The 24,165-nt window shown below is 37.9% G+C and overlaps 1 protein-coding gene across 1 annotated transcript in view; it reads right to left on the reverse strand.

Moving 5' to 3' along the window:
* Pls3 (plastin 3) overlaps positions 1 to 24,165 on the reverse strand; it is a gene marked incomplete in the record, with an annotated part of 117,716 nt that overhangs the window by 25,346 nt on the left and 68,205 nt on the right. Inside the window, 3 exon segments of the mRNA XM_029567592.1 lie at positions 3,327 to 3,459; positions 3,943 to 4,072; positions 11,616 to 11,779. Of these exon segments, the coding sequence (XP_029423452.1) occupies positions 3,327 to 3,459; positions 3,943 to 4,072; positions 11,616 to 11,779 (427 nt within the window).

The raw sequence follows: 24,165 nt of genomic DNA on the forward strand, positions 1-24,165 counted from the left end.
ATGCAGCTTACTTGGTAGAATGCCTCACTAGCATACCTGAGGACATGGGTTCAATCCCCAGCACCACATAATTGGGGCATGGTGGAACATGCTTGTAATCCTAGTATTGGAGAGTTGAAGGCAAGAGATTCAGAAATTCAAGACTAGCCTGGATCACATAGCAAGTTTGAAGCCAGCCTGAGATACAGGAGCTCTCATCTAAACAACAACAAAAGTCTGCAAATCATCCCAAATGATAATTTTTATTGTTATCATGCCTTTCATGTGATCTAAAAAATGGAATAGAGTTGGGGTTGAGGAGATTGATTGCTTGGTGGTTAAGAGTGCTTGTTGCTCTTGCAGAGTACCAAGATTGTTTCCTAGTACCCACTTTGAATGGATCACAACTGCCTATAACTCCAGTTTCAGGAAATCTGATGCATTCTTCTAGTCTTCACAGGCACCTGCATGTGCATAATGCACATAAACTCACATAGGCACACACATATATGCATAAATAAACAACACATTTTTAAAACACAATAGATGACTTATACAAAAGATTATATACGCCCAACCCACAAATTAGAAAAAATATTTACACATGCACAATGGCATATTGGGGGACCCAAGTAAAAACACAAATTTTATTTATGCACCAAATACAAATATGTATGCACATATATACATGCATATTTGTATATATATTAATATACAGCCTGAATATAAGTTTTCCTTTTCCTTCTGTGGTGCTTATGTTGGAAACCAAGGCTATGAGCTTCCTAGGCATGCATTATACCACTGAGCTATACCTCTGGCTCAAAAGGTATTTTTATTCAGTATTTTGGGGGTACCTGCACTTTTATTTTTGCTTGTCACTTGAGGACAGATGTGTAATATTCCATTTGTGGTATCATTATCAGAATTTGAAAAGTTTCAGATGCTCCTGTAAATAGCCTCTCACCCATGCTCCTGTAAGCATGTCTAATTAAACTCACTGGATCACTGAAAAAGACATAAAAGTATAAGGGGGACAAGATGGGAAGAAGAGGATCAGCAAGAGTAGAGGGGGACAAGAGTGTAATTGGGGTGAATATGCTCAGAACACATTATATACATGTCTGAAAACAGTATAATGAAGCCCATTATTAATTATTATTAATATATGCCAATAAAAACCAAAACAATAATTTCCAACTTGGGAGCATTTCAGATATCTGATTTTTGCATTAGGGATGCTCAAACTATGTAATAAGATGAAGAGCACAGTAGGACGCGAAATCGAAAGGACTTGGCTCTCGGACCACAGTTACTCAGCTACTGAGGGTTAGGGCCTGCATATGAACCCAGGCTGATTTATTATGGAGCCTAATCTAAACCACTGTGAAACACTGTCTCTGAAAATAGGAGCAGCAATATACAGTGTTGATAACCTTACATCATTTCTGCCAAGATACATTTCTGCTGGCTCTGGGGCAGTCATAGTGAAAAAAGCAATTTACAGAAGAGGGCATCAGCTCCCTGGAGTTGGAGTTACAGATGGTTGTGAGTAGCCCGACATGGGTGCTAGGAACTGAAATCAGGTCGTCTGCAAGAGCAGTATACTCATTTAACTACTGAGTCATCTCTCCAGTTGCTAAAATAACATACTTCTATCTAATTAATGAATCAAATAAATTAAATGGGAATTAGAAAATATTTTGAATTGAATAAAAAGAAATACAGCATACTGAAATTTGTAGTATACAAACAATATTATGGGGAACCTTCTAGTACCAAATGTCTATGTTAGAAACAAAGAAACGATCCGGGTTGATGGCTTCAGCTTCCAATTAAGAAACTTAAATAAATAAATAATTCAACACAAAATAAGAGAAAGAAAGGAAATAATAAGGACCACAGCAGAATGGGAAGCAGAAAAACAACAGAGAAAATTAGTGAAACCAAAGGCTGTTTCTTGGAGATGATCAATAAAATAGAAAAACCTCTGCCTGGGGAGGAAAAAGAAAACATGATTTATTAATGTTAAAATGAAAGTTGTGACACTGGGGATTCTACAGATATGAGAAGGCTAAGCACTAATATTTTGAACTTCTTTGTGCCAATAAATTTAACAGCTCTAATCAGGAGTCATGAAGCTTTTTCTAAAAAAAATTGTTGAATTTTTGTTTGTTTCATGCAGAACCTCTCAATCTTTTTTATTTTACTTATTATTTTTATTTTATGTGTATATGTGTAATGCCTGCATGTAAGTAAGTGCACCCTTGTCGTGCAATGCCCACAGAGGACAGAAGAGACTGTTGGATCCTCTGGAACTGGAGTTACGCACAGCTGTTAGCTGACATGTGGGTGCTGGGATTCGAACCCAGGTCTTCTGCAAAAACAGTACTGACTTAACTTCTTAACCACTGAGCCATCTCTCCAGCTCATCTCAGTCAATCTTAATCATCTTTATACTCCCTTCCCCACCGGCACCCTCCCATTGCCCCCTACCCATCACTGGAATTCTTACAGTCTGTCATTTGTGTTAGGGCCTACGTGTCAAGTTAGTGTCCCCAGGCGTCATGGACTCTGTGGGCACCTAGACTTACATATGCGCATACACACAGAGACACACACATATCCACATAACTAAAAAGAAAATAAATCTTAAAAGAAACGTGATTATTTTAGCTTCAAATATTTGAAGTTTCTTGTCATTAGTTTTTAATTAATTTCCTTTGTATTTTTGTGTTGTGTATCACTTGAATAGTTTTAAATTTATTCAAGAATGTTTCGTGGCCCACAATATGGTCTCTTTTGTTAAATGGTCTACATATACTTGCAAGAAATACATATTCTGTTGCTACGTGAAATGTTCTACAAATGTAAATTAAGCCAAATAGTTTCAAGTACTGTTCAAATGTTTTAGATTCTTGATGATTTTTTTGTCTATATGTTCTATCAATTATGAAGAGGATTGTTAAAAAAAGCATTTTTTCAGAATTAGGTCACCGGAGAGTGAGAACTGAAGGCTAGCCTCTTTTTCTTTTTTCCTTTGGAAGCTACGCTACTTCAGAATAAATAGGTACTGACATACTTAAGTTTGACAAAGTTGTAATGTTCTGCTTGTTCAGTGATGAGGAGAAATTGGAAGCTTAGAGTTCTGCCCTAAAAGAGGTCTCCACTTTTATGGCTGAGTTTTTGTTTCACAGAAAACTTTAGAGATTAAATGAAAAATGCAGAACCTGGGTAATTTTCCTTTCTCTTTCCTAACACGAAATGGTCAAGCATCCATAAACAAATTACATTCACGTTGTGGAAGGCTATTTTTTGAAATCTGGATATAAAACAAACTAGCATCTTACCAAAGCACAATTCCATCTCCAACAGCTTTGAACAAGTCATCAGTATTTGGGTTCATGGGTATAACGTGTCTGCAATCAGGATCATTTTCCAAAGCTTTGTTTATCCAGTTAACAAAAGCATATTTTTCTTCCTCTGAAATTATGTTAAATAACAAGATATTAGTCCATACTCTTGTTAATTATTTGGTCTCAAAGCTTGAAATTGTATAGTCGTGCTAAAAGATGATGTGTCACAACATGTGGTTATATCCTTTTTGGATAGCCAGACACAGCAAGCAACACAATGGCTATCGGAAATCACAAAATTAATAAAAACAAGAGAAAAGTTTAAATGATCCTTACAGAAGTTGTAACAACTCTTTAAAAATTACATTTACATTACTGCACAACTCCATTGTAATAAAGCTATCATTACACGTATTTTGTCATACGTCTCATAAGCTATCAAAGTCATATAGTAAACATCTATCATGACTTTCTGGCAAATAGTTGACTCAAGGTCAACTATATCACCAAGGTTAGTGTGTTCTTAAAAGGGGGAGTATGTCTTCAGGACATGAAATCATCTACTACTCAGTGCACTGTGTTAGCTTAAGAGCACACATGACATGATTACCTGAATAGGAATGTTGTGTTCCTTCACTGGACAACTCAGAAGTTCCTCCCAGAGCACAAATCCCTTCCTTTCTGTTGATGGCTTTGCGGAAGGTTTTGGCGATATCACTGCTCTTTACCTCTTGGAAAATCTATGAATTAAAAGAGTTTTTGTTGATCCACGACTTTCAAGCAAGCACAATAAGTATGTACAACTTATTTTATATCTCCATTACCTATATTTCTTTCCACAGGTGGTAAGTGTTATGATACTGCTACTGAAGATGAAGCATCAAAGGGAGTTACACACACTCGCCCAAACCATTAAGTGCTACATGCATTGAATTCACTTTAAGCCAAAAAGTAATGTGGTTTAAATGCACAGGCAAATCTTGTTAATGTCCTATGGAGAAGGATGGCTTTGTTGTTTTCTTGGAGAGAGAAGGCTGAAGGACTTCCCATTCTTTGACCACAATTCTTAGCACACAGAAACATAAAAAATTATGACTCAACTAAAAAACTATTTTGTGGTCAAATGTGGTAGGTCAGTAGGAGTTCATTCCATAAAAATAACAAATAATAAAGCAAAAAAGTTTATTTCAAAGTATATATATATATATATAAATATATGCCTATCAAGAATAGATACGAGGCAGGTGATATTGCAGTTACTGCACAGTCCACTGCTCCCCTGCTGTAGACTTAATAAAATATTCTAAAAAATAAAAGAATATAGATATGAAAAGTTGGGCATAATGGTGGACACCTGTAAGTCCAGCACTCAGGAGGTAGAGGCAGATGCAGGAGGATCACCACAAGTTCCAGACCATTCAGGTCCACATAGTGAGCTCCAGTCTAGCCAGGGCTACATAGAAAGATTCAAGAGAGGGGAGGGGAGGAGGGAGGGTAAAAGGGAGACACAGAGAGAGAAAGGGAGAAAGAGAGGGAGGGAGAGAGTACAAGAAAGTCAGCTTGGACAACTTGATAAGATCCTACCTCCAAGTCAAAATAAGAAATTTAAAACTAGAGCTGGGAAGGCAGCTTAGTGGCAGAGTACTTGCCTTGCCCACAAAAGTCTCAGGTTTTTCACCCAAGTTACATGGTAAAAAACACACAAAAAAAGCTTTTCAGTGATTGTCCAATTTGGGCATTTGAGTCCAACTTCTTTTCATAGTATAAGAACCTGGAAAGCAAGTTAACTTGCACGTGGACTCTGCACAAAAGCAGGTTATAACAATGCTAATTTAACATCCTGGTTTAATTTTTTGAATGAGTGAGCATTCTAAAGATGTAGCTCTATACTCCTAAAACACTAGAATTTACCTCAGCCCAAATTTGTCCCTGTTTACCAATATGCATGTCTAAATTAATTAGCCACTTTTAACTAGGAACATGATCAGTGATTTTATGAAACATTATTTATTAGTGTCTGTATGTGTGTGCGTGTGCTCATGCATATTCACCATAACATACATGTGGAGGTCAGAGGTCAACTTTGTAGAATTGGTTATCTCCCTCCAATTTTACATGGCCTTTGGGGATCAAACTAAGGTCAAAGTCTTTGGTGAAAAGTGCTTTTCCCACTGAACCATCTCATAACACAAAACTTTCTTTAAATGCTTTTTAGAATCTCCATTTAAGCAGACCAATGGGAAGAAAAACTGCTAAAGAAATGGAAAGTATGTCAAAGGCTTTTAGTGCTGCTAACAAATAGACACATACTCTTTCTTGGGAGAGGTGTCTTCTATCTGAGGTTCACAGTATACAACAATTGAGACTGGAAAAAATATCTAGTCCGTGCAATCCCAGCCAAGCTTTGCACAAGACCATGTAGGCATAGAAGAGTGCCTTTTCATAATTAGTCTTTCTACCAGGTCACCTTTTTGTAATTAGTTCACATTAAGAAAGTGACTTTTTGTAATGGGGGAAGAGTTGCTGTGTGTGTTGTTAGTGTTCCCATCACAGTCATCTTTTCCCATTCCCATTATCAAATCCCAACTTTCCTTGGCTGTATTAACATAGTTTTATTTAGGAAAACAGTATGCAATAAGCTTTACAAAATCTAGCTTCCTCGATTTTCCAATCAATGACCCTGAAAAACTGCAATTTTATGCTGAACCTGTAATTTTACAAGCAGTAGAATGGATGAATATATGTGCGTATATGTGTATATAAGGCATATTTGTATACATTAACTATTCTAAATACTATCTGAAATAAATTCAGTAATGAAATCACTCTCTTTCTATGGCCCTGACCCTTGTGGTATATATCAACAGTATGGTGCTGAATCACACACTCCAGGCAATTTAAAAATTATTAAAAGTTTTATTTGCAATCTGAGTTTTTTTGGTCCAACCTTAATTTCATGGAATTTAAGATTATACAATAATAAAATGGATCTCTGGGAATGAAGCAAAGCCTAAATCATGATGCATTTTGATCCTTTTGCTTTCCTTTTGATAAGAATATATCTGCTAACACACACACACACACACACACATACACACACACACACACACACACACACACACACACACACACAAGTGCATCTGCTAGCCAGACACATTGGCTCATAGCAGCAATCGTACTACTTGGAAGGTTGACTCATGGGAATTGCTGTGAGTTTGGGGCATTTCTGGGAGAACATGAGCTACATATTGAAATCAAGTCTCAAAAAATACAGTAAATAGCTGGGCGTGGTGGTGCACGCCTTTAATCCCAGCACTCAGGAGGCAGAGGCAGGTGGATCTCTGTGAGTTCGAGTCCCGCCTGGTCTACATAGTGAGCTCCAGGTCAGCTGGAGCTACAGGGAGACCCTGTCTCAAAAAAGACCAAAAAAAAAAAAATACAGTAAAACAAAACAAAACAAAACAAAAGCAGCTGGGCATGTTGGTTCCCACCTGTAATCCTAGCACACTTGAGGCTGAGGCAGGAGAGTCGCCAGGAGTTTAAGGCAGGCATGGGTTACAGAATGAGAACCTTGCTCAAACAAAACAGAACCGTGGAAAGACAACATTGTCTAACCTGTTTCATTCTGAATTCAATCTGGCAGGTGTGCATTTCTTCATACCTCGCATACCATAAATCATTGCAATGACCAAATCATGTTACTGCCTCCAAATGAGATAGGAAAAGTGGTTTTTCTTGTGTGTGAGTTTGCTTCAATCATCATTGCTTTCTAAATATTACCTTGTTTCAATGATCACCATTCAACCTGAATGATAAATCTGAATTTATATGCATTATGGAAAAGTGGAATAATTCAAATTTAAAAAGAGAATGTCTTTGCTGTAAAATATTCTAATGTGATCCCTTCCATAGTTCTGGTAAACAGTGTTCAAAATGATATGCAAAAGTGTGATTCAAATTGTCAAGTTTCCTGGCTCTCTTATTTTGTAGTCCTGAGGACTGATTCCATGATCAGGCCTATATTCCACCACTGAGCTTTACTCCTAGGCCCCACTTTTTAATGATTTTAAGCCTTCTTAAAACCAATTATTTCACCTAACCTCACATTCTGTTTCCTATCATTTCCCTGTTTATTCAATTAAAATATTTTTAAATAATAAGATCGAATATTCATATATCCATTAAATTGGTTCACTACATGAGAATCTGCATTTTCCTTTCAACTTTAGTAAAGAAATGGCTGGAGTGGATGATAAAGTTATTTGAGTATAGGCTTTGACTTAACAAGAATCTCAGACATCAGAGCTAGCACAAGATTGACCACTGTGCCAGGCTTCTCAATGAATCATTTCAAAACAAAGCTGAGTCGTGATCCTGAAAAGCTCAATGTGTTGCACTGTTTCTCTTCATGAAGATGGAATTGCTTTATGAAGTGGGAACAAATTCTTGGTTTACTTGGCTCATTCTATGTATCCTTTTCAGTCTCTTTTATGGCTTTTATTGTTCTTAATCTTTTAGAAGAATCACTGACCTTCTCTCAAAACCTTCAGCAGCCAGTTAACTTCTTTGACCCCAAAGTGAGCCCTGCATAGGCCTAGCTGCCAAACCAAAACAATGCAGAGGCATATGACTTAAGGAGGAAAGACTTCAGAAAGAATTGCAAAAAACATTGACTGCTTCCAGTGTGGGGCTTCTTTCCAACATAGCAGGTTTGAATTTATCCTTCTGGAAATTGTTGGAAGCCAGAAGTTGTAAAAGAACACTATTGTTTAAAAAAATATTTTTTTGGAGCAGGGTCTCACTATGCAGACCTGGCTGGCCTGGAACTTGCTATGTAGACCAGGCTGGCCGTTAACTCACAGCGATCTTAATGCCTCTTCCTCAGGACTGACGGGATTAAAGGCATGCTCCATCAAGCTGGGCCTACTACTACTTTTTAAAAAGGTAGTAATAGCTCCACAAACACCATAGAGGGTGGAGGCAAGAGGATCATTTGAGCCTCAACAGTTTTGCCCAGTTTAAATATCTTGGTGAGACCCTATCTCTGATGAATCAGTAAGTAAAACAGAATCATGTCAGCCACTAACACCTATGCAGCATTTACTCCATGCCTAGTGTTGTTCTACACACTTTACTGGCATTAAATGATTAATTCTATGAGATCAATACCATTAGTTGAATTGTAATGACTTATCAACATTATGTAAAAGCAAGTTTCTCATTGTGAAAATGAAAAATTAACAGTTATCTCTTTTCAAAGAACTTACTGTATATTACCCTTTCACAATTGAAGGAAAAAATCATATTGTTTTATAAAGGTATAGAAACCTAGTGGACTAGGCATATGACTCAGTGGTAGAACATTTGCTTGGCATGTGCAAGACCCAGGGTTTAGTCCTTAGCACAAGAAAAGAAAAGAAGAGGGGCTGGAGAGATGGTTAAGAGCACTGGTTGCTCTTGCAGAGTAACTGGATTTGATTCCCAGCACCCACATGGCAGCTAACAGCTGTCCATAACTCTAGTTCCAGGGGATCCAATGCCTTTTTCTGACTTCTGTAAGCACTGCATGGTACAGTTGCAATACTCTCATACACATAAAATAAAAATAATAAAAAGAAAAGAAAAAAAGACAGGATAAATATCAACATTAAAAATATTCAATAATTTAGTTTTGAAATACTTAAAACAAACGCAGATTATTAAATTATAATTTTGCCTTTGAGGTCTGCATATCATTTTGGGAGTCTTTCTGTCCTATACATTCTTGCCCCACATTAATATAAACTAATTTTTCTTGTAGTTTGGTTTGCAATATATATCCCTGTAAACTACAACTCAAATTATGCTAATATCTGACAAGAATTACACAGTCTGTATTCTGGTGGCTAAGCTATAGGCAATTTGTAAGTTGTTCACTTACAGCAGATGAGAATGGTCAGGGGTTTCAATGGCCCTCCTTCTTCCGGTAGTCATGGAAGCACCATCCTGACACTTTAGGTGGGTTGTTTAAAGTTCTAAGTCACTTTCTTTTTCAGGAATCCACCCATATATGCTTGCTTTAAGTTGAAAAATAGGAGTATAAATCCTTCCAATTCTAAAACATTAACCTAAAATGTTCTTGTTAATGTTTTGTTTTAGAAAATCCCTGGTGTTGCCTAAATTACTATGCCTCTTCTTCACTTTTTAAAAATAACTAAAAAAAATTTTTATTATTTTTATTTTATGTGTATGTGTGTATTGCCTGCATGTAGGTAAGTGCACCCATGTTGTGCAATGGCAGCGGAGGGCAGAAGAGGCTGTCGGATCCCCTGGAACTGGAGTTACAGTCAGTTGTTAGCGGCCATGTGGGTGCTAGGATTTGAACCCGGGTCTTCTTCAAGAACAGTCAGTGCTCTTAACTGCTGAGCCATCTCTCTAGCTCCTTCTTCACTTTTTAAGAACATACCCCATCACTTAAAAGCCACTAAAATCTGTGTGGAGTGTTCAATGTTTCAAAATAGACAAACAAAAATTTCTCCAAGATCATTTTATTCACAGACACATTCATAATTTTGTCCTCAACATTAGTAATATACTACAAATCCTAGTAAGTTAAGACTCTTCTTCCCAGTAGATAATGAAAATTCTGAGCTGTAAGTTGTATCAAAAGCAAAAATCATAGTTAACAACTGCTCTGACCTGCTTTAAATTCACAGCTAAACATGCGGTTACGAAAGAGCCGGTAACATCAGGAGACATTAAAGGACATGCAATGTTCAAATCTCAAATCATTCGCAACTTACTATTGAACACAGAATTCAAAGCCAAAGACTTTGGCCATAACTGGAGACAAAAATGGTAGGAGGAAGTGAGTTTTTCAAAATAAAAATGGCAAGAGCTATATAATTATAATTATGACATGAGCCTGTAGTTTTAAAACAGCAATGTACTCCTCCTCCCACCACCCACCAAATGCTGACAGTGCAGTAGACAACGCTATGCAGTCAATTTGCTTCCTGACCATATGGTGTGTTCTTGACTTCACTCTAATCTGAGAGAACATATCTGAATTTCATTTACCGTAGTGAGTCATGGTAACTGAAGACAGCGTATGTTATAAAAGCAGCTATTTTGGTGCCAAAATAAACTGTGGAAAGACGGATAGGAGCACTGGGATCTTGGTGACAAATATAAAGCACTAAGTACTAGTTTGCAGTATATTGAAAGTAATACCTAATAAAATCTAGTCAAACTCAGACTTAAAGTAAAAGCAAATACTCAGGCTTGATCCTACACTCCTGTAATCCCAGCGATGGGGAGGCAGGGGATCAAAAATTTGAGACCAGCCTGAGCTGCATAGCAAGACCCAGTCTCAAAACCACGCAAGTAAATAAATAAATAACATACATAAAATCTTAAGGTTGGCCAGGTGTGGGTATACATGTTTATATTCCTGCGCTCAGGTGGCTGAGGCGGGAGGATCACACATTTGAAGGCAGTCTGTGTCTCAAAAAGCAAACAGAGCAAAACAAGGCCAAACCCAAACCAAACCAAACCAAGCCAAACCAAACACCTTAAGGGTATTTTTAAATGGGAGAAGCAATAGCTATTAAAATATGCAATAATTTTCAATATATCTAGAGAGAAAAATCTAGGCTGCAATGGCTGGCAGACTGTGATAAAGAACCATGTGCCAGTTACACATGCTCCAGGCACTGCGCTAAATGCTGCAGTGGAGGGAAATTATGACATAAGCCACTATCCTTGAGGAATATTTGATGACACTAGAGAAGAAAACAAAAATTTTAAATGCCTCTCCCAACAGACTAAAAGGATATGCTTCTAGGTTTTAATTATCAAGATGATCGCCCTGGAGAAAATGGTGCCGTTAAATACCACTACTACAAGCTAGAAAATGTCTTTTTAACCAGAAAATTCAGCTTAGGAAGCTTCTAAGACTGGAAGTCAGGGTGTATCATTAAAATCGTGGAGCACACCATTCTCTATGGGAGAGTGAAAGAATGCTTCAAGGATGTCATTCAGCACCTTGAAAGATGCCCCTGAAGGAAGGAGAGTGTTCTCTGTCCACAGAGATCATTGTGTTTCAGCTTTGTTTCTCTCAGTGTTCTTTCTTTTATTAAGATATTTTAGTGCTGAAGGAACTAAGTTTCATGGGCAGGATGACAGAAATGTTACTAGTACTGCAGTATTAATATGAACTATTTAGGCATTTACTGCAAGATCCCAGCAGACAATGAAATAATCACAAATTCTAATGATCACACATTCTTTTCACATACTTACATAAACAAATTCATTAAAACTTATCTTCCCATCTTTATTTCTGTCACCATCCAGCATGAGTTTTTGAATAATTTCTCTCACTTTATATCCCGGCAATGGCATATTCGCTTCCTTGAAAAGCTCGTGAAGTTCATAGTCACAAATGAATCCATTGCTGTTGAGATCTTTGTAAAAAGGAAGAACAAGGCAAACAATCAAACATAAAACAGGAAGAAAATTAGGAGAAATACGTTCATTAAGAATATCATACATATTTATTATTTCACGAAGCTCATTTAATTACAATCTTTTCTTACCATTTGGAACATAAGGATGTTTGGAAGGGAATATATATTTTAAATGAAAGGATAAGGTTTTATTTTTATCATGTATCTTGTATTTTAAACAATATGGTAAGCAGTTTTACTTGAAAGTAGTATCCCTGTTTATAAGATAATATACTTTTATGATAATAAAACTCTTTTGAAATCACAGAATTGAGAGAACTTTAAAAAATAATATTTTATACATCAAGAAAACTCTACCATGATCTAACACAATTTCTACTGTACCTATTCGGGAGTTTTATCCTTATTCTCTCATTTATACAAAAGAAGTATAATGCTTTAGCACTGATTCTATCGCAAAGCACAGTTGACAAGAAGAAACTGCCTTCAGGTCTAATTTCAGATTAAATGAGTGATGCTCATTCTGAAACTATGAAAAATGGAACAAAATCCCATGATGAATGACCGCAGGCTGGGTTATTGAGAAGAAAATGCTAATAATTACACATTTTAGTGAGTAAATTTTCACTTTCACCAACAATCTCAAATATGAAAATTAAAATCGAAGGAAGAAATGCACTGCATAGGGAAATGATTGAAGACGACCATGCCATCAGTTGTGGAAAGGATTTATGACTAAGGAATGGACTTAAAGGCTCTATCAGGTACTGTTCACAGAACCAAAGAAACCACGGAAAGTCTTACAGAAATGGAACCCACATTAACCACAATACATACATAGAACAGTAAGTGCAACATAATATAATAGTATGAATATAACTGTGATGATGAAAATTAAAGTAGGAAAAAGGGTTATACCAGGAGTTATTTCACTCCCCCGTCCCTGGAGAAATTCAGAAGTGTCTGGACACTTAATTTTTAGAACTTGTCATGACCTGTGGCGATCTTCCTGCCTCAGTCTCCTGTGTGCTGGGATTATAGGTATGCACCACAATAGCCAGCTCTAGCTGAAGACATTTCTAATTCCCACATCTTGAGTTGGGAGAAACAGTTCCAGGAATCCAGTAAGTAGAGACTATGGATGCTGCTAAATATTCTTTTTCCTTTTTTTAAATTTTTTTTGGCCTTTTTGAGACTTTTATAAAAACTTTGAGAATTTCATACATGTATATAAGGTGTTTGGATCAAATATATGCCCACTCCCTCCTCTCCAACATTCCCCCCCCCTCTGAAGAGGCAACCCTAAAATCTTTTAAGGATTAGATACAAGCTCCCAAATACTTTTGACATTTTTGACCTTTGGAACAGAGTATGTTGCTAACAGGCCCAAGGACATTTTGACTTTTAGCCCAGAAACTGGCTACATTTCTTTGGGGTCTTTTTACCCTAACTGCGTAGCCTATTCTTACCTCCTATTCTTATCACGCCATCCTCTGAAGGGGTTACCCAAATTGCCAGTGAGGAATAGGGATGCAGACTGCTCTGGCTTCTTCCATGCTGAACAGGGATGCAGGGCGAGGCAATTGGAGTACCCCTTCAGTGGGTCTATCTAAAAGACTCCCAAATTGCATAATTCTTGTTTCTAAGAGGAAAAGAAAGTCCTTGTATCGTGAATAGAAGATGTGAAGAAGTAAAGGCAAGAGTAATTAGCATTACACGTTCTAGACATGGAACTAGAAAAAAGTCAGAACAGGCTATTTTCACCCCAAATGTTCATATGAGAGTCCATTGGAGTTTCTTGACAAGGGGACTCTCACCTGAGTATCCAGGCACTCTTCCCAGCCAACTAGTTCAGCCTTGGAAGACAAACAAAAAACGAGGAAGAACCCAATAGAGGGATGTTTTTGGAAGCTGCTAAATATTCTATAACACAACTGACAAGATCCTTTGCTATAAGACATGGAATGATGAGTTCAGTATGTAAACAGTCTTGATTGAGTAATTCTGGGTTATAGTGACATGGTAGGGACTCTTGTTTGGACAGACCAGCCAAGGAAGGCCATTGTACTGAGGTTCTGTTTGAGTACAGATTTATTTGACGTAAAGGTGGACATCTGGAGTAAGAGATGTCAGGTAGGGGAAAGAGTAACCACACTGTGTAATAGAAATGTGTGTGTGGTGTGTTCTGTGAACTGTGGAGATCTATCTTAGCATGCTTCGAGCAGAGTGAGCAAAGGGGAATGAGAGATAAATCAGACAGTGGGTTATATTTATTCTTTTAGGCTGTGGTGCATATTTTGGATTTTTCCCCTCAGTGTGAGTCATAGTAGTCAATTCTTGTCAACTAATAAAATACTATTTTATGTCTGGACTTTTATTTGGAGTGGGGTGTTTGAAACTGGGTCTTATTATTATAGCCCTAGCTGGCCTTGTACTTGCAGTGATCCTCCTGCCTCTGTCTCCCAAGCACTTGAATTACAGGCATGTGCTATCACAGCAAGCTAAAATATTAACTATCATATCTGAGAGCAGTTCATCAATAATTTGAAAGCTGATTAATTTCTCTTTTTTTCATCATTGTTGGAGATGTGGTTCGAATTCAGGGTCACTTGCTAGGTAGGTCCTTTAGCACTGTCAAAAAAGTTCATCTAGTCAAAATGATAGTGGAATTCTACCTTTAGCTGTAATGCAGTGTATTTTTATGGTCTTTTATTTGTATTGGTAAGAAATTGAACCTGGGGCCTCAAACACACCAAGCGTGAACCCTATTACTAGATCCTAAACTCCAGAGTCAAATATTCTTAAATATTGATTACTAGATTTTATTTTATTTATGTTTATATTTAAAATTATTTAGGGCTGGAGAGATGGCTCACTGGTTAATAGCACCAGCCGCTCTTGCAGAGGACCCGGGTTCGATTCCCAGCACCCACTTGGTGCTTAACAACTGTCCATAACTCCAGTTCCAGGGAAATACAACACCCTCTTCTGACCTCCATGGTCATTGCACAACACAGATGCACTTACATACATGCAGCCAATACACTCGTATACATAAAATAAAAATAACAAAAAATAAAAACCCACATTTTACTTTTTTGTGTGTATCTGTGTGTCTATGTTTGTGTATTTGTGTGTATGTCAGAGTGTCTGTCATGGCGGAGGTCAGAGGACAACTTGGGGGAGATGGTGCTCTTCTTATACCAGGTGGATTCCAGGAATCGAGCTCAGGTTTTCAGGCTTGGAGGCAAGTGCCTTTACTTGCTGAACCATCTCACCGGTCCTTATTTTATTTTTATTATTATTTTTCTGAGTATGGCACTAGAGATTGAATTTAGGGCCTTACGCATGGTAAGCAAGCACTCTACAACTGACATATTAATATATCATTAGCCATCTTTTTATTTTTATTTTGAGGCATCAGCAAGTTGCTCAGGCTGGCCTTGAACTAACACTGTAGACCAAGTAAACCTAGAGCTTATGATCCTCCTGCCTCAGCCTTTTGAGGACATTGAATTACAGGCCTGTACGCTCAAGGTCAATATACCGTTTTTTTTAACATGTATGAAGGTTATCGCCTATCTGGCATTGTTACTTGTTATGTAGCCTTTAGCTATACTTATAGACTCTTAAAAATTATATTGGCCCCTTTAATCTTTGGTTATACTTTCCTTTTGGGTGTTTAAGGCTGTGCAGTTGGCCCAGATAAATCAATTTATTTTTACTCTAAAGGTTGTTTGAGGATCTGTTCCTCAGGGGTCACATGGGCTTGGGAGGAGCCCCTGGCTCCTTTCTTTTACCAGTTCTGTCTATGTGAAGATGAGTCAAAGGTCCTGCTTGACCATGGCTGGCTTCGCTTGGAAGCATGGAGTCTACCCTCCTCTTTGTAGACTGGACACTGTTTCAAGTCTGGATAGTGCAGCCGTTAAAGGCTAAGGTTAATAACCAAAACGTTAAAATGTCTATATTTTTTAAGTACCCATCATAAGCTAGTTGATACTTCCGAAATCATATTTCCTCAAATGTAAAACACTTCATTTCTTTAGTGGCTATCTATCTTCATGTCTTTGCTTTGAATTTTAAAATGTCAAGCATTGGGCTGTAGAGATGGCTCAGCAGTTAAGAACACTGGTTGTTCTTGCAGAAGACCCGGGTTCAGATCCCAGCAACCACAAGGCAGCTAACAACTGTCCATATCCCCAGTCCCAGGGGATCCGACAGCCTCTTCTGACCTCCGCAGGCATTGCATGACACGGTTGCACTTACCTACATGCAGGCCATACATGCATACACATAAAATAAAAAAAATAAATAAAAAATTAAAAAGTAAAAGGTCAAGCATCAAGTTCTTCATATGAATGACTTTGAACTTCTGATCATCCTGCTGAGCCATTTCACCAATTCTAGTCTTACTATTTTATGAAAATATTTTCCTGTGTTGAGGATAGAACCCAGCACCTTACACATACCAGGCAAGTGCTCTGTGCTGAGTTATATCTTCAGTACTTGTTTAGTTTTGAGACAGGGCCACACTATGTTGTCACCCAGATGCCCTTGAATTCCTGATTCTTCTGCGTCCTGAATGCTGGATTACAGAAGTATGCTATCATATCCAGCTATTTATGTATTTATTCATTTATTTATGTATTATGAAGTAAAGTTGCAATTTATTAAGAAGAATTTTAACATAGTTTTAAATTATAAGTTAGTGTCGTTTACTTTTATTTTTGTGTGTGTGTGCGTGTATGTGCAGAAATCCGTGTATGTGCAAAAATCCATGTATGTGGAGGCCAGAGGTCAATGTCACGTGACTTCCTCAACCACTCCCCATCTTTTTTTTTTTAATTAAAAAAAGTTGTGTGTATGTGACTTGTGGATGTCAGAGAACCATTTTGGGGAGTCCATTCTCTCCTTATACCATGTGGATCATAGAGATTGAACTCTAGTCATCAGGCTTGGCTGTAAATGCCTTTACTTGCTTAGCCAGAAATTTTAACACAGATTTCAGCACAGGCATCAAGGAAAGGAGAAAGGTACTTTGGAAAAGGTCAGCGCACGTGGAGGACACGGGCGTGTGCTTCTTGGTAGTCACCCTGGCTCATTTTTATCATGCTTTTAGAGAAAGAAATAGTTTACTCCCTGTAACTAAGTAAACTTTAGCCACATCAGTGGTATGACAGGAAAATATTTTGAAATGTATTCTCCTTTTCTTTGACTCCTAAAAGAGCATAAGTCTGAGTACAATTTAATCTTTCATTATTGACTCCAGTTTAGACTTGGCATATAATACCAGGTACCCCATAAGTGGCATTTTGGTATAATCTAAGAAGACAGAGGAATTTTAAATGAAATATTGAAAAAGTATAATGGATACAAAGCTCCAAGAAGTTGACTAAGGCCCTCAGAGTCTATTTTAACTTTATTAGGTGGAAATAGAGGTTTGGGCAACACAAAGTACTACTGTTTGTATAAACTACCTCTGCAATAACCTCTCTTCAGCATTAATTAGAAGACAGTTCACTGATGTGATTAAAAGATGCCAGGAAGTAGCCACCCTTAAATATAACTGACATAAAATAACCACATTCGGAAACTCCTTTTCAAAGTCCGGTAGTAATAACACACATTAGTTGGGATAGGAAAATTTGAAATGGGCATGGAAGAATAAGATTTTGAAATCATTACAAGACAATCTTCTTTATTAGGTTGCACATTTCTTGATAAAATTTCTTTAACATTAATCTTTTTATCTTTGAACCCAAAGCACATTATGCACCACAGTGTCTGCCTATACTTTAAACAACAGGAAGAATTCGGTTTGTAGAAGAAACGAATTTTCTGGCATTAAGCAGAATAAGCATATTCTAACCTGGATGAGCATTTTCAAAACAGAACTAAGTGGCAATGACCAAAAAATGCAGAAATAGCACTAAGAAGGACAGAATGCCAATTCATCAGGAAACCAAACCTTGACAGAAATATCCCTTAAATAACATTCAACCTCGTTCCCTTTGTTCTAATCCTGTCCCCACCCAGCAACCTTCAGATCTGTAATTTGGTTTTCTAACTACACCCACCCACCCAACAGGGCCTAAGCACAGGGAACAGAGAAGGCCATCAGGCTAGGTGTCTTTCCAAATGTAGAAACTTATTTTGCCCTTATCAGGAAATGCCATGTAGCCCATTGTCTTGCACCTGCCTGTTGTTCCAGCTACTTAACTACAGGGGAGGCCAAGATAGGAACATTACTTAAGCCTGTAGTTTGTGTTCAGCCTGGGAAACACAGCCAGACTCTGTCTCAAAACAGCACAACAAACCATTTCAAGCTTCAGTCACCCTCTAGGGCACACTGAATACCTGCTCTTAGTACAGTGTCTCTGTTGTAGATATTGATAGCTTTACCCAAAATATGGAGATATTAATCTGACAGAAACGTTGGTTTTTACTTGAACTCATGACTTGCAAATTGTACCTAGTTGGCTATACTCCTATATTTTATACACAGATGTTAATCTGGTCTGTGCTATGGCGATTTGGTGTCAGTATTAGGAAGTCACACTGTGCTTTTATTAGAACTCTTAAATCCTAGATTTGAAGAGAACATTTTCAAAGTCAGTAAGAAAGCAGACAGAGCCTGAAAATGGCAACCGCTAACAATTGATTTTACAGAATCTCCCAGTGGGTAATGTACTTAAATACAAAAGAATGTATAATTATTTTAAGAGTTTTATCCTAATTTCATTGTCAATTCCCGCTTTTAAAAAAGGAAACAAACAAACAAAAAACAAAATAACACCCCCCAAACAGTAATACATCTTTAAGCAGTGACAGGTGTCTAAAGTGCCAGAAAATGAGGGAGTATAAGTTATTTTAGAGAGCATCCATCTCACCAGTAACATTACTGACCAGGAGCTCAAGACCACGTCTGACGGTGAACTGTTCTTATTCTGAGTTTTGATATAATGTAAGACTTTAATAATGTATACACCCAGAAGACTGACCTAGATTAAAAGTAGTTTTAACTTGAAACTAAAATCACAGACACCAGGCATGATGGCAGCTCTTTATTTGCTCATTCTGGCCGCCAACATTCTAGAACCCATTTCTGTCTCATTTGCCATTTGTAACTATATGTTGGCATAGGGTGAAAGAGGCTGTGCATTTAGAAAACTTGTCCCTTACAGCATCATGTTTTCAACTGACCGATACAAGCATATATGACTTACATACAGCCTATGCTATCCACAGTAGCCATAATGCTTCTATCAGCATTTTGGTTCAGAAAATTTTGTTAGTATGAGTAGACTAACAAGCCACAGGAAAAATGAAATGCCACTTAACCACTGAATAAAGTACTGGTGGAAAGTAAAGAATATGCCAAGTATACATAAAAAAAAAACACTTGAAAAAAATCACTAGGAGGATCTCAGTATTTCACCAGACAGACTCATCTTTCATTCTGGCTGCTGAATTCATTAGTAAAGAACCAACTGTTGGTTACAAGGAATTTGCTCTCTATCTGTGTGTCTCTCTCTCTTTCTCAGATGACATAAGTAGATTCACATCTGCATTTTATTTTAAACGAAATCTCATCACTCTCTTTCACCAAGCTAGTTCAATGCCATTTACCTCCCTTAGTACCCTTCCCCCTAAAGTAAATAAACTTATTATATAGCCCTGTTCCTGCAGAAGTTTGAATCACACCAAGAATGCATATCCTTAAAAGGAAATGTTTTCCCTCCCCTTGCATCCTGTTATTTAAGCTATTTTAAGTACTTGTCTGGAGAAAGCAGAGCCAGAATTCAAGTGGTTTTGATTTTAGCTGCTGTTTTACACTGCCCTTGATAGGTATGCACTGTAATCCATCACTTCAAATGCATCTTTGAGGGTGTTACTTTTTCTTATAAATCTGACAGTAAGAAATACGAGGACTTCCCTCAGGTTGTGTATGGTGTGTGTGTGTGTGTGTGTGTGTGTGTGTGTGTGTGTGTGTATTTTGCTTTTTCTATCCTTGAATTCGTCTGAATCTGTTATTGTTCTTATAAAAAGGCTGCAACTGTTTGCCCTCATCTGCAACACATAGGCAGCTTCTACATTAATTCACCCTGGACGGTGCTCATGAGGTTTTAAAGAAAAAAACCCATTAAGTGCAGATTTACATCCTTTCAGAAAGACTGTGTTCAATTTAACTTAACCAACATATACTAAAAATTGTAGCACTAAAAATTTGACAATAGAAACCTAAATGTCTAATAATGGATTTACACACACACACACACACACACACACACACACACACAATCTCAAATGCCTATTAAAAGTTCACAAAATACTGATTTGAAGACTTGGCCAAAACATTTGTACAGAATTTAGATTATACACATATTCCACCCTACAGTCTAAGCAATAAATGCATTGAAGGCATTAAAACTTTAGGAAAGGCTGCTACAAAGCATCTCCAGATGCCCAGAAAAACCTGGAGCTGGTCTTTCACAGCTTGTACTTTTTGAGGTTCCCTGGTCCATTTCAACAAATGTAAGAGGAAATTTAGTAAGTCTCAATTGAGGATAACATAGAGCTTGCTGTTATAGAGCTCAATAGTGAATTTCCAAAGGGAAAATTCAAGTACATTTGAAGGCTGGACTAGATTAGAAGGTCAAGACCAGGCAACCAAAAATACTTATAATTATTTATATATATGCACATGCTTACATGGACATATTCTCACACATGTGTGTGAACTTGCTTGCACGCTCTACATTTGCATTTCTCTTATTTTCCACACTGTCAATGTACAGTCAGTCTCCAGACTATCCCAAACCACATTTCTAATATTGTATAGATAGTGATCCAGTTTCCATAGTGAATGAATGAGCACTAGTTAATTTATTTCTTAGCTGGGATGTGGTATTTATGTTTTTGAGACATAGTCTCATGTAGTATTGGCTGGCCTTGAGTTTGCTATGTAGCTAAGGCTGGCCTCAAACTCATGATCCTCCTGTCTCTACTGCCAAAGTTCTTGGATTATAAGCATGTGTCAACATACCCAGTTTCATTTATTTATTTGTTGATTCATTTGGTTGAATGCGGTGGTGTTAGAAATGAAGCCCAAGGTCTTACATATGCTAAGTGAGTGCTCTACCTCCTTAATCTCATAGATTTTGTTTATATTTTAAAGGCATAATTAAACAAATGTGCATGCTTGTACTTTTTAAAAAAATGTTTATTTTTATTTAATGTGTATGTGTGTATTGCCTGCATGTAGGTAAGTGCACCAGTGTCGTGCAATGCCCACGGAGGACAGAAGAGGGTATTGGATCCCCTGGAACTGGAGTTACGGACAATTGTTAGCTGCCATGTGGGTGCTGGGATTCGAACCCGGGTCTTCTGCAAGAACAACCAGTGTTCTTAGCCGCTGAGCCATCTCTCCAGCTCCTACATTTGTACTTTTAACCAATACTGAAACTAAATTAAACCTAAACCACTATATTTTTTGTGGCATTGTTCTGATGTGGTTTGTATATGACAGAATATCAAGTAATTGGAAACAACAACTTCCTAGGATGAGAGAAATAGGTTACAGCTAGAACCACCACAACCAAAAAGTTTTTGACTTCTTTTGGTCAGCAATGTCAAAGGAATACACCCACACCATTCCCAGTCATTTAAGAAACTCCACTATTCTTATATTTCAAAAGTGCTGAATTTCATGTTTAAAATGAAATTCACTGGAGTGTGCTTTTGGTAGGAAAAATTCATATTAGTTCATTTTCTTTTTAAATATTTATCTTATTTTAAATTATGTGCATATGTGTGTGTGAGCACACGTGTGTGCAGGTGCCTGCAAAGTCCAGAAAAGGGTGTCAGATCCCCTGGAGTTGGAGTTACAGGCGATTGTGAGCTGCGTAAATCCCCTGAGAAATACACATACGGTTCCTGAACATTAGTGCATATGTATACCTGGGGGCCATAATGTAAAGAACACAGTGCCAGACAGGAGAGACCACCTTTCAAGTGGTTGGTCAGAGCGGTCCAAGAGACTCCAAAGTAACAAAGGCTACTGTCAGAGCTCTTGGTTATCTCCCAGAACTGGAAGATAAGGAGCTATTGCTTAAGACCAGACATACTTCGAACACAGGACTTGGAGGAATGGAGCAAGAACTGACCTGGAAGCCTTCTACCTGAAGTTTAGCTCTTATAGTTCTGGAGGATATTTTGCAAGCTCTTAAGGGAGAAAATCAATTAACGGTCCAACCCACCTCTAAAGCCTAATAACCATAACAACTAGCACAGCAAACTACCTCTGTTGGTACAGTAATGACACTGTCATCTGGGGGGTAATCAACAGCTATTTAATTGGGATTAAAACCCTCTCAATAGAAGTGAACTCATGGGTGGCACTGTAAACATAGCCAAATACACATGGCTGGAGAGGACATAGATACAAGAGAAAACCTTACCCCTTTCATATCTCTAGACAAATGAAATTTCTTACCATATGCTAAATATAGATCCTCATATTTACAGACAAGCATACCATATGCCACTTATCAAAGAAGTTTCTTTTTGCAACAGATAGAGGTTACTGCAGAATTCCACAGCTGGTCAGACATAGAGAATATATGTCTGAATGATGTCCAGTCGTAGGTGAGATATCTACGTTGGAATCTCTACAGCAAGATTCATGAAACAGAGTGAAATGGGTGGGGTGGGGGGAGTCTAGTGCATCCCTCAACTTTCACCAGTGGAGCTTCCTTATACAACTGAGTGTGATGCACACAAAAGGCCACAACTGGCCAAGTTTTAAAGAATAAGAGACTGCAGAGTGTGTGTCCCTAGATAGGACTCTTCTACCTAACCTCTCCCACCCATGACTCAGGGACCACTATGGAAGAGGAGGCAGAAAGATTGTAAGAGCCAGGATTGGTCAATGAAAACAGGGAAGCAGAGGCTTTCAGGCCACTGGAAGCTTGCATATGTGAACTTGTGGCAATGGTGGCATCAAGCACTGGACTTACACAACTCAATCAGAAAAGGACCTAGAGCAGAGTGAGGAAAGTGGGTGGTGGGTCGGCCCTAGTCTGGGAACTGTTGGAGACTGATTACTACCTGGTGAGGGAGAGTAGGCCTCACCAACAATCTTTAGATAGGCTGACTAGACACCAGTGGATGAAGTTGCACCGATGGACATCTGGGTACAAATGCTTGGCTGCATAGGACTTAAAATATATGTCAGATGCCGGGCGTGGTGGCATACGCCTTTAATCCCAGCACTTGGGAGGCAGAGGCAGGAGGATCATTGTGAGCTTGAGGCCAGCCTGGTCTACACAGTGAGTTCCAGGACAGCTGGGGCTATAAGGAGACCCTGTCTCAAAAGACAAAAAAAAATACATGGCAGAATACATGAGGCCCAATAAGGGGGCATGGATAGGGAGGGGCGTCTAAATTTGATTAAGAACTGTTGTTATGAAATGTACAAAGCTCAATAAATTTTTTTTTCAAAAGAAGAATTTGAAGGATTAAAACAAAACTGGAAAAGTTTAAAGTTACCAGAGGTTTTTTTTTGTTGTTGTTGTTTGTTTCTTTTTTTTTTTTTTTTTTTTTTTTTTTTTTTAAAAAAAGGATCTCTCCATAACCTTAGATGGCCTGGAACGTGCTGGCCTTGATCTCATGGAGATCCACCTTCCTCTGTCTCCTGAGTGCTGGGATTAAAGGTGTGCACCACCACGTCTAACCAGAAATTTGACTTTGTGGCAAGTAAAATTACAAAATTAAAGTCTTAGTATGTAAAACACATTTTCTGTCTGGCAAATAATCATTTTTAAGTGTTAGAGACAGTGTCTTCCTATCATGGTTTGGCTAGCCTGGAACTGTTGCGATATTCTTTCATCCACCCTACTTCCAGGATTGCAGAGTACTGGGATTACAGTTCAGCACCAACATGCCAAACTGTATTCCGTTTAGAAAGAAATCATGCAGGATGGCAATATTTAAATTATAACAGTAACATTATTGCACAGAGTACACTAAGATTTCTGTTATCCCTTGGGGATATGTCGAGACAATTGCTGAGAAAAATGAAAATCATCACATGGGATTAGAGCTTAGAACTGAGCAGGTGCAAAAAGTGAGTGAAAGGAAAACTTTAAATCCACATACTCAATTTATTGCTAGCAAAGAGACTTTCAAAGCGCCATTAATTGATTGAACAAAACCCATGATTAGTGGTAATTACAGAGATTTTCCTCACATACAATGATCTTGTGGATTTTCTAAGGCGATAATCAAGGCTATTATTGTTAATTAAAGGGGGAAATGGGTTCCATATTTTGTCACAATTGAAATGAAACAGTAGTCTTCTCTACTCTCCCCTTCCATGCAAA

This window comes from Nannospalax galili, unplaced genomic scaffold (assembly GCF_000622305.1).
Source record: "Nannospalax galili isolate Female #2095 unplaced genomic scaffold, S.galili_v1.0 scaffold641, whole genome shotgun sequence".
Classification (NCBI taxonomy): Eukaryota; Metazoa; Chordata; class Mammalia; order Rodentia; family Spalacidae; genus Nannospalax; species Nannospalax galili.